General features: G+C 40.1%; 1 protein-coding gene across 7 annotated transcripts in view; it reads right to left on the reverse strand.

Moving 5' to 3' along the window:
- The window catches only part of TERB1 (telomere repeat binding bouquet formation protein 1), a 51,880-nt gene that overhangs the window by 17,493 nt on the left and 22,254 nt on the right, over positions 1 to 12,133 (reverse strand). For 6 of the 7 annotated variants that reach the window (XM_033218697.1, XM_033218700.1, XM_033218696.1 and 3 more), the window contains 3 exons: positions 5,952 to 6,104; positions 3,975 to 4,106; positions 1,930 to 2,055 (listed from right to left, as the gene is read on the reverse strand). In XM_033218697.1, the coding sequence (XP_033074588.1) occupies positions 1,930 to 2,055; positions 3,975 to 4,106; positions 5,952 to 6,104 (411 nt within the window). The remainder of the gene's footprint in view (positions 1 to 1,929; positions 2,056 to 3,974; positions 4,107 to 5,951; positions 6,105 to 12,133) is intronic. The other variant, XM_033218699.1, reaches the window with a different exon arrangement.

Consider the following 12,133-nt stretch of genomic DNA (forward strand, 5'->3'; position numbering starts at 1 on the left):
GGTACTGAAAAGTAAGTGGAAGAGTACCTAGCAGAGGTCCAGAACTCAAACAGTCATAAATTAGACTTTACTCTTCAGAGTTACAGAAGAAAAAACATGCAAATACGTTATGCCAGGCACATAAACACTCTCAGGTACATGCATACTGGTTTTAAAGTAGTTAGCTTTTTAGGCCGGGCACAGTGGCTCACACTTGTAATCCTAGCACTTTGGGACGCCGAGGCGGGAGGATCACTTGAGGTCAGGAACTCAAGGTCAGCCTGGCCAATATGGTGAAACTCAAAAAAAAAAATAATAATAATTAGCCAGGCATCGTGGCACGCACCTGTAGTACCAGATACCAGATACTCCGGAGGCTGAGGCATAAGAATTCCTCGAACCCAGGAATTTGAGGAGGCTGCAGTGAACAGAGATTGCACCACTGCACTCTAGCCCCAGTGACAAAGTGAGACTTTGTCTCAGAAATAAAGTAGTTTTTTAAAAAAACAATGTTCATAAATTGATTCCTTCCTATAATCTTTTTTTTTTTTTTTTTTTTTTTTTTAACATACTGTGTCTGCAGTTTTTCTTCCACAAAGATCAAAATTCTTATCATGGCCACTGCCCTCTGAGCTCAAGCTACACTGGCCATCAATTCCTTAAGTGCACCAGGTTCCTTCCCTCCTATCACAGGGCCTTTTTGCCTCACTGTTGCTTATGCCTGAGATGCTCACTGGTAACAAATTCCTTCTTTTCACCTAATTAACTCTAGACATTCAGTTCTCAGCTCCCAAAGCCTTTTCTGCTCCACGTCTAGACCAGATTTCTTTGTTATAGGCTCTTAAAGACCTGTGGTCTATCCCTTTATACTTGTTATGTCAATTTATAATAACACATAATCTCATTTTTTGAGTTACTATTTCTCTAGTTAAACTAAGCTCTGTGAACACACAGACTGTTTTCTCATCACTGTATCCCTGATGTCCCTGATGCCTAGCACACTGCCCAGCACATAGCAGAAACTCAAACTTTTTTTTTTTTTTGAGACGGAGTCTCGCTCTGTCGCCCAGGCTGGAGTGCAGTGGCACGATCTCGGCTTGCTGCAACCTCTGCCTCCGGGGTTCAAGTAATTCTTCTGCCTCAGCCTCCCGTGTAGCTGGGGCTATAGGCGTGCACCACCATGCCTGGCTAATTTTTTTTGTATTTTTAGTAGAGATAGGGTTTCACCATGTTGGCCAGGCTGGTCTCCAACTCCTGACCTCATGATCCGCCTGCCTAGGCCTCTGAAAGTGCTGGGATTACAGGCGTGAGCCACCGTGCCCAGCCCAGACATTTAAAAATGAATAAATGTACTTACGATTTAACAGTAAATAACCCTTAGTCCACAAATTTAATTCCTGCAAACTAAATTTGTGCACATGGCATAAAATAGTGAATTATACTGCTGCTCTCTTCCACATGGGTTTGTATATGCTGAATATACCCTAGTTGTCATGTCCAAATTATACACTCTGACTTTTTTTTGAGACAGGGTCTCACTGTATGAGCCAGGCTGGAGGGCAGTGGTGCAAACACAGCTCATTGTAGCCTCAACCTGAGCACCTCCTGAGCTCAGATGATCCTTCTACCTCAGCTTCCCAAGTAGCTGGCAGGCGTGTGCCACCAGGCCAGATAATTTTTTCTTTCTTTCTTTCTTTTTTTTTTTTTTTTATAGAGACAGAGTTTCTCCATGTTGCCCAGACTGGTCTTGAACTCCTGGACTCAAGCAATCTACCTGCCTTGGCCTCCCAAAGTGCTGGGATTACAGGCATGAGCCACTGTGCAGGGCCTACTCTGCTTTTCAAATGTAAGAAGAATCTGAGAGCTAAAAGGCGTTGGCTCATGAAAGCAGATATAAATTCCCCTTTATAAACTTTGGTTGGTATGTTCTTAAAGTAATAGTACACTTACTAATTTTTTTGCAGTTGTGAAGCACAAATGTGGCAGCTTTGTTCAGTTCCTCATTCTGAGATTCAGTTAAAGCTTGAATCATGAGTGGAAGCCCATTGTTTTTAAAAAGGTCATACTGATTTTCCTCTGGAAAACACACAGTTAAAGAGGACAATGATTTTATCATAAACTATCTATATGAGGTCGTAATTCTTCCTTGTGATAATTATGAACATAGTTCAAAATTTTAAAAATAGGCCAGGAACGGTGGCTCACTCTTGTAATCCCAGCACTTTGGGAGGCTGAGATGGGTGGATCACTTGAGGTCAGGAGTCCAAGACCAGCCTAGCCAACATGGTGAAACCCGGTCTCTACAAAAAATGCAAAAAAATTAGCCAGGCATGGTGGCAGGCACTTGTAATCCCAACTTCTCAGGAAATTGAGGCACAAGAACTGCTTGAACCTGGGAGGTGGAGGCTGCAGTGAGCCAAGGTCCAGCCATTGCACTCCAGTCTGGGCAACAGAGTGAGACTTTGTCTCAAAAAACAAAAACAAAACAACAACAACAAATTTTTAAAATAGAGAAACACATAGTTTCAAAAGGATTTTTTTTTTTTTTTTTGAGACGGAGTCACGCTCTGTCACTCTGATTGGAGTGCAGTGGCGTGATCTCGGCTCACTGCAACGTCCGCCTGCTGGGTTCAAGCAATTCTCTTGCCTCAGCCTCCTGAGTAGCTGGGACTACAGGGGCTCACCACCGTGCCCAGCTAATTTTTTGTATTTTTAGTAGGACAGGGTTTCAACATGCTCGCCAAGCTGGTCTCGAACTCCTGACCTCGTGATCTGCCTATGTCAGCCTCCCAAAGTTCTGGAATTACAGGCGTGAGCCACCACATCTAGCCTCCAAAAGGATTTTTAATACAGAAAATAATTCACTTAAGGCCGGGCTCAGTGGCTCATGCCTGTAATCCCAGAACTTTGGGAGGCCGAGGCGGGCAGATGACCTGAGGTCGGGAGTTTGAGACCAGCCTGACTAACATGGAGAAACTTCATCTCTACTAAAAATACAAAATTAGCCAGGCATGGTGGTGCATGCCTGTAATCCCAGCTACTTGGGAGGCTGAGACAGGAGAATTGCTTGAACCTGGGTGGCGGAGGTTGCAGTGAGCCAAGATTGTGCCATTGCACTCCAACTTGGGCAACAAGAGCAAAACTCCGTCTCAAAAAAAAAAAAATTCACTTACACAAAATATCTGTCTCATAAGTGATCTCTGAAATGCAGCCACAGAGTAGTATCATAACTCATAAAACTGCCCTCGCTTGGTTTGAAAAAGGGTATAATCAATCCTAAATTACACAGAAATTAAGGGAAAGAATAGATAAACTAATGGAGGGAGTAGAAAGTGTAGGGGAAGGAAGAAAGAATGGGAGAAGCAAGAGAGAGCAAAGGGAGGAGAGTGGAAAAGTGAGAACTGAAAGAGCAGAGACAGATTAGAAGAAGAGAGGGGGTAGAGAGGAAAATGGAGAGAATTGGTAAGAAGAAGTAGATTGAACAGAGGGAGAATGAGAGGAAAGTAGAGAGGAGGAGGAAAGTAAAAGGGGGAGGAGAAAGAAAAGAGAGAGAAGACAGTAATAGGTAGAAAAAGAAAGAATCTTTGAAAGTTTTAACAAGGAGAACAGAATCAGATTTGTGCAGCAAGGTGCAGAGTGGACTAAAAAATGAAGATAGAAGGGAAAGAGCTTTCTCCCTGTGCTGCAGTGAGAAAACCATTGCAATAATATTGACGAAAGATGTGGGTTTGAGGGCCTACTGTGGAAGAGCAGCATTGGAACTGGACAGAAAGGGATCAAGAGGGGTAAACAGAAGCAGAACTACAGGTCTTAATGACTGACTTAATACAATGAGTGAAGGAGAATTAGAAGCTGAAATGATTAGTTTGAGGTCTGAATAACTAGGAGAAAAGCAATACTTTTAATACCTTCACATGACTGGAAGAAAAAAAAAAACAGAAGTATATTTCCACTCTACTATTTTAATAACCACACTCAATAAATCCAATATTTACCACAATCCTCTGTGCAATGACCAAGAGTAAGCATGATGCTAAATTTTTCTCCTGAATCCAGACTTTCATGAAGCAGTAATGCCAGAAGTTTTGAAACAATGTGGTACTTGGAGAGTACTATCCCAAAAGTAGCTATTAGTATAAAATAGGAAAAAAGATAGTACAAATTTAAAACTTATAAATGTATATATACATTTTTCAGCTTATTCAGATAGAATGTTATATATCTATATAACATTAAATATACACATATAACATCTAATAAATATGTGTATGTGTGAATATAAATAAAATATAAATTCATTGTAATAAGATGGTTGCTTATTACTATAACCCTCATTACTCTTTCTTCCCATACTAAAGACATATTACTAAAGCAAATTTTTTGAAGAATTTTTTTTCTTAATTGTTCTGTAGAATGCTGTGAAGATGAAGTACCACTAACTTCCTAAAAGCTGAGTATGCTTACTCTCCCCTTACCTACTTCTTCTTATCTAGATTGGATAGTAAAGACTTTCCTACATAATCAGTTCCTGCTGTCATTTAAAATACACTATTACTATTAACTGACCACAGTTTTGCTGACTTACAATGAAGCATATGCGAAGCTATGCTGAGATTGACAAAAGTCAAAAAGTCCTCCATTTTTTGGCCAGGCGTGGTGGCTCATGCCTGCAATCCCTGCAGTTTGGGAGGCCGAGGCAGGTGGATCACGAGGTCAGGAGACCGAGACCATCCTGGCTAACATGGTGAAACCCTGTCTCTACTAAAAACACACACAAAAAATTAGCTGGGTGTGGTGGTGGGCACCTGTAGTACCAGCTACTCAGGAGGCTGAGGCAGGAGAATCGCTTAAACCCAGGAGGCGGAGCTTGCAGTGAGCCGAGATCACACCACTGCACTCCAGCCTGGGCAAGAGAGCCAGACTCCGTCTCAAAAAAAAAAAAAAAAAGTTCACCATTTTAAGCTATATTTCTCCAAATGTGGCTTTTAACAGAATTCACCCAGAGTCTAACAACATTAATATCAACAAAAAAGTTGTGAATTCCTCAAGGGACTACATCTTAGTCATTTTTGTACTTGTAAAGCTCAGCACATAGCAGGCCCTCAATAACCACTTTTTTAAAAACCATCTATTTTTTGCCCCCTAGTTGTTTGTGAATACCAATAGAGTTTCTTACCCTTCAGTGTTTGCACATGTGAGAAGCAGCAGCCATGAGTTCAAGTACGGTTCTGCCACTCACTAGTAATGCTGTGTTGGGTAAGTCCAACCTCATACTTAGCAGAAAGAGATGTATTCTTCACATAAATTGGGTTTTCCATTCCTTAATCTCAAAAATATCCCTTGGTTTCTCATCTGAATATTATTATTATTATTTTTTTTTTTTTTTTGAGAGATGGAGTCTTGCTATGTTGACCAAGCTGGTCTCAAACTCCTGGCTTCAAGCAATCCTCCCATCTTGGCCTCCCAAAGTGCTGGGATTACAGGTGTGAGCCACCATACACAGCCTGAAATATTTAATTTAATGTTGCCTTTTTTTTCCAAACAGAGTTTTGCACTTGTCGCCCAGGCTGGAGTGCAGTGGTGTGATCTCAGCTCCCTCACTGCAACCTCCACCTCCTGGATTCAAGTGATTCTCTTGCCTCAGCCTCAGAAGTAACTGGAATTACAGGCACCCACCACCACGTTCGGCTAATTTTTGTATTTTTAGTAGAGACAAGGTTTCACCATGTTGGCCACGCTGGTCTTGAACTCCCGACCTCAAGTGATCTGCCTGCCTCAGCCTCCCAAAGTGCTGGGATTACAGGCATGAGCCACTGCGCCTGGCCATGTTGGATAATTTCTAATACTCCCTTCCACTTGTGAGAAACTGTTGGTCTGAACCATGTTACTGTTCAATCTACTATTTCAACACTCTTCATGCTATATTCAAAGAAAATTCAATTTCAAAAAAACTAGTAAGCACTGTCACTCACGATTATCAGCAATGCATGCATCCACAGTCTTTGTCACAACCACTGCAAGTTTAGCACTGGAAAGAGTCTCATGTGAATCAGATTCCAGTTGCACGAGAACTTGAGACAATACATCCAGTCCACCCACAGATATGAAGTATTTCTGAACATATGCTTAAAGAATAAAGTAGCAAAACTATTAATATTTCAAACAAGACAGCTGAATGGTTTTATTCAATCAATTTGCACTAAATATAACATTAACTTGGTCTTTTCAAATACTTTCTAAAAATCCCAAAATTAAAGAATTAAAAATCCAATCTTTACCTGTGCATATACATAATCATAAAATAGATTATTTATTTACGTAAGTACCTTTGACATAGTAAATTATATGTATAGTAGAGTATTTCTTGTGTATTAGAAATCTTTTTTGTTTCATTTAGTAAGAATTGCTCTATTTTGTAAGAACAGCATTATTAAGCTGCCCTTTGGGCCGAGCATGGTGGCTCACACCTGTAATCCCAGCACTTTGGGAGGCCGAGATAGGCGGATCACAAGGTCAGGAAATAGAGACCATCCTGGCTAACATGGTGAAACCCCGTCTCTACTAAAAATACAAAAAATTAGATGGGCGAGGTGGTGGGTGCCTGTAGTCCCAGCTACTCGGGAGGCTGAGGCAGGAGAATGGCGTGACCCCGGGAGGTGGAGCTTGCAGTGAGCCGAGATTGCACCACGGCACTCCAGCCTGTGCAACAGAGAGAAACTCCATCTCAAAAAAAAAAAAAAAAAAAAAATTTAAAAAATAAGCTGGTCGTGGTGGTACACACCTATAATACCAGCTACTCAGGTGGCTGAGGCAGGAGGACCACTTGAACCCGGGAGGCAGAGGTTGCAATGAGCTGAGCTAACGCTACTGAGTGAGACTCTGTCTCAAAACACAAACAAAAACAAAACAAAACAAAAAACCAAAAAGAAACCTATCCCTCAACATTATTAAGCAAGTATTTCAATAGAGTTATAAAGAATATATTCATTCATTTATCTTGGTAATTAGCAAGCTGCCTATTTTCTGCAATCCAACATAACTAATTCCTCAGATTGTTTGACTCCTCAAGATGCAAAGTAATTTAACTGTTCTAAAAGAGCATACATCTAATCTGTCATATTTACACCTAATTATTTTACTTCTTGGAGCATAAAATTATAACACATCCCTGAGAGTCATAACAACTATTCCAAGCAAAGATTCAATGACCGGCATCTATTTTTCTAAATCTGAAGTCTTTTGTTTCCTAGTTGAAAATAATTCTGGGCTGGGCATGGTGGCTCATGCCTTTAATGACTACAGATGTGCACCACCATGTCCAGGTAATTTTTGTATTTTTGGAAGAGACAGGGTTTCACCATGTTCCCCAGGCTGGTCTCGAACTCCTGAACTAAAGCAACCTGCCTGCCTCGGCCTCCCAAACTGTTAGGATTACAGGCGTGAGCCATGGCGCCAAGCCTAGAAACATTATTTAAGGGAAGGCAAACATTTTCAATATTATGGTGGCTCCAAAATAGACTTCTTTACTAGTAAGTATTTTCACTTTTTAAAAATCTTCAGAAAAGAGGCTGGGTGTGGTAGTAGCTCATGTCTGTAATCCTAGCATTTTTGAGAGGCTGAGGCAGGAGGATTGCTTGAATTCAGAAGTTCATTATCAGCCTGGGCAACATAGTGAGACTCCATCTCTAAAAAAAAAAACAAAGTAAAAATTAGCCAGGCTCAGTGGTGTGTGCGTGTAGTCCCAGCACCTCAGGAGGCTAAGGCAGGGGGATCGCTTAGGCCCAGAGGTTTGAGGCTGCAGTGATCCATGATTGTGCCACTGTACAATCATGACAGAGTGAATAAGACTCTGGGGTGACAGACTGAATAAGACTCTAGCTCAAAAAAAAAAAATAAGCCATTTGTTAATGCTTAGATGAAAATGGCAGTGTGTTACCACAGATTCTTAGTTATAGCCTACGTGACAAAAAACTCAGGCATATAAGCAGAAGAACATCCTAGACCACATTTATTGTATACTGAATATTTTAGATTTTCTCTAATCTGTAGTTCACTGAAGGTAATGAAGTCCTATAACTATCACTCATTAAAGTTGGCTTTTAGAGATAAAGGGACTGTCAGGGTATCATGGAAATATATTCCAATTTTTTTTTGAATTCTAGAGATATATCCTTTGCATGTGACACGAGTATTTGTTTCAAACACTTGAATATAGATATACATTAGCAATGTGTGAAAGTTCTAGTTGTTCCACATCCTTTGCCAATATTTAGCATGATCACTTTTTATTTTTAACATGCTAGTTGGTGTGTAGTAATATCTCTTTGGGATTTTAATTTGGATTTCTCTGGTAACTAATTATTTCTTGAGCATTTTTTTTTTTCCCCTGAGACAGAGTCTTGCTCTGGCTCTGTCACCCAGGCTGGAGTGCAGTGGTGTGATCATAGCTTACTGTAAGCTTGAACTCCTGGACTCAAGTGATTCTCCCGCCTCAGCTTCCTGAGTAACTAGGACTACAGGTGCATGCCACCATATTTGGCTAATTTTTAAAATGTTTTTGTAGAGACAGGGTCTCACTACATTGCCCAGTCTGGTCTCAAACTCCGGGGCTCAAGCGATTCTCCCTCCTTGGCATTCCAAAGCGCTGGGTTTACAGGCATAAGCCACCATGCCCAGCCAATCTTAAACTTATCTTTTCAAGTGCTTATTTAATATTCACATCTTCTTTGCTACAGTTTCTGTTCAAATCTTTTGCCCACTTTTTTAATCATCAGGTTGCTTTTGTCTTATCGATTTATAAGAGCTGTTGACAAGTTTCTGGGTACAAATTCTTAATTAGATAAATATTTATCAAATATTTTCTTTCAGTCTAGCTTACCTTTCATCCTCATAGCAAGCTCTTCTGAAGAGCAAAATTATTTCAATGAAGTCCAATTTACCATTTTTTCTTTATTTATGCTTTTTGTGTCCTTAGAAACCTTTGCCTACCCCCAAGTTGTGAGAATTTTCTGATTTTGTCCACGTTTTATATTTTTCACTGTTACATTTAAGTCTATGAACTATTTCAAGTTAGGTTTTGTATACTGTATAAGGGTTCGGATTCATATTTTGCATATAGATATCCACTTTTTCTAGCATTATTTGTTGAAAATATCTTTTCCTCCACAGAATTACAATGGCATCTTTGTAGACAATCAACAATGATATATGTATGAGTCTATTTCTGGGCTCTCACTTTTATTTCCTTAATAGGTAAGTCTACAAGGCCGGGTGTGGTGGCTCATGCCTGTAATCCTAGCACTTTGGGAGGCCAAGGTGGGAGGATCACCTGAGATCAGGAGTTCAAGACCAGCCTGGCCAACATGGTGAAACCCCATCTCTACTAAAAATACAAAACTTAGCCAGGCATGGTGGCGGGTGCTTGTAATCCCAGTTACTCAGGAGGCTGAGACAGGAGAATCACTTGAAACCGGGAGGTGGAGGTTGCACTGAGTCGAGACCATACCATTGCACTCCAGCCTGAGCAACAAGAGTGAAATTCTGTCTCCAAAAAAAAAAAAAAAAAAGAATCTGTAAGTCTATACCTACACCAATGCCACGCTTTCTTGATTTCTGTATAAGTACTAAAATCAGGCAACATAGTCCTACGGTTTTATCCTTTTTTCCCCAAAAGTTTCAATTATCCTAGGCCCTTTGTATTCCATGTAAGTTTAGAATCAGCTTGTTAATTTCTAGAGAAATATCTCCTGGGATTTTCCTTGAGAATTCCATGAATCTAGAGATGAATTTGAAAGTGACATTCTTACAATGTTGAGTCTTACAATCCAGAGTATTATATATATCATCAATTTATTTTCTTTTTATTTCCGTTGTGTGTGTGTGTGTTACAGGATCTCCCTGTTGCCCAGGCTGGAGTGCAATAGCAGAATCATAACTCACTGCGGCCTTGACCTCCCAAGCTCAAGCAATCCTCTCAAGTAGCTGAGACTATAGGTGTAAATCATTACACCTGGCTAGTTTTTAAATTTTTTGTAGATACAGGGTCTTTCTATGTTGCCCAGGCTGGTCTTGAACTCCTAGATCCAAGTGGTCCTCCTGCCTTGGCCTCCCAAAGTGCTGGGATTATAGGCATGAGTCACTACACCTAGACTCTTATCTTTTTTCCAGTCTCAAGGAGAAAACATTAAGTCTTTTGCCATTAAGTGTGCTACTTGTAGTATTTTGTAGAGGTCCTATCACATTAAGGAAGTTTCCTTCTGTTTCTAGTTTACCATGAGTTTACAGATGTATGTTGAATTATGTCAAATGCTTTTCCTGCATCTATTGAAATTATCATATTGTTCTTCTTTTCTAGACTGTACATATGATGAATTTTCTAATGTTAAACCAATCTTGCATTCCCGGGATACATGCCACTTGGTCATAATGTATTATCTTTTCTATATGCTAAATTAGATTTGTTAATATTTTCTAATGCTAAATTAGATTTGTTAATATTTTGTTAAGGATTTTTACATCTATGTTCTAGAGCTATTAGCCAACAGTTTCTCGTAATGTTGTTTCTGGGTTCTGATACCGGTGTAATGCTGGCCTTATACGTTGGGAAGTGTTTATCCCACTTCTGTTTCCTGGAATAATTTATGTGAAATTATTGGTTTGTCTCCTGAAATGTTTGGCAGAATTCGCCAATGAAACCATTAAGGCCTGGAATTTCCTAAGCTAAGGTTTTGTTTTGCGTCTTTGCATTGTTTTTTGTTTGTATGTTTGTTGTTGTTGTTGTTATTGTTATTGTTTAAGAGGTGGGTTCTTGCTATGTTGCCCAGGCTGCAGTGACTATTCTCAGGTATGATAATAGCAGACTATACCCTTGAACTTCCAGGCTCAAGTGATCCTCCCAGCTCAGTCTCCCAATAGCTGGGACTACAGGCATGCGCAACCATGCCCAGGCTTGTGTTAAGCTTATAAACTACAAACTTGACTTATTTAACAGATATAGGAATATTCAGGTTACTAGTTCTTCTTGGGTGAGCTTTGTTTGGTAGTTTGTATCTTTCAAAGCATTTGTCCAACTCATCTAAGTTGTAAAATGTCATAACATAAAGCTGTTTCTACTATTTTTTCATTACTCTTAATATCTGTTAAGATCTATAGTGAAGTTATCATTCCTGGCACAGGTAATCTGAGCTTTCTCTCATTACTTTGTGATCAGTCTGGCTAAAGGATCACTTATTGATCTTTTCAAAGAATTAGCTCATGTTTCAATTATTTTTCTCTATTCTGTGCTTTTCTCTATTTCACAATTTCTAATCTTCTCATTATTTCCTTGGTTATGCTTATTTTAACTTGCTTGGTTTGCTAATTTCTTAGGTAGAAGCTAATATGATTTTTTATTTATTTATTTTTGAGACGGAGTCTCTCTCTGTTGCTCAGGCTGGAGTGGAGTGGTATGATCTTGGCTCACTGCAACCTCTGCCTCCCAGGTTCAAGTGATTCTCCTGCCTCAGCCACCCGAGTAGCCGGGATTACATGTGCACACCACCACACCAGGCTAATGTTTTTGTATTTTTAGTAGAGACAAGGTTTCATCATGTTGGCCAGGCTGGTCTGGAACTCCTGACATCAAGTGATCCCCCACCTCAGACTCCCAAAGTGCTGGGATTACAGGTGTGAGCCACCACACCCAGGCAGAAGCTAGTATAATTGACTTGAGATCTTTCTTCTTTTCTTATACAAGCCTTAATACTATAAATTTCCCTCTCAACACTGTTTTGCAGAATCACACAGATTTCTTTTAATTTTTTTTTTTTTTTTTTTTTGAGACAGAGTCTCACTCTGTCACCCAGGCTGGAGTGCAGTGGAGTGATCTCAGCTCACTGCAATCTCTACCTCCCAGGTTCAAGAGATTCTCCTGCCTCCGCCTCCTGAGTAGCTGGGATTACAGGCACCCATCTAATTTTTGTATTTTCAGTGGAGACAAGGTTTCACATGTTGGTCAGGCCAACATGTGGTCTCAAACTCCTGACCTCAAGTGATCCACCCGCCTTGGCCTCCCAAAGTACTGGTATTACAGGTGTGAGCCACTGTGTCTGGCTTTTTTTTTTTTTTTTTTTTTTTTTGAGACAGAGTATCATTCTGCTGTTGCCCAGGATGGAGT

This window comes from Trachypithecus francoisi, unplaced genomic scaffold (assembly GCF_009764315.1).
Source record: "Trachypithecus francoisi isolate TF-2019V2 unplaced genomic scaffold, Tfra_2.0 Lachesis_group10, whole genome shotgun sequence".
Taxonomy (NCBI): Eukaryota; Metazoa; Chordata; class Mammalia; order Primates; family Cercopithecidae; genus Trachypithecus; species Trachypithecus francoisi.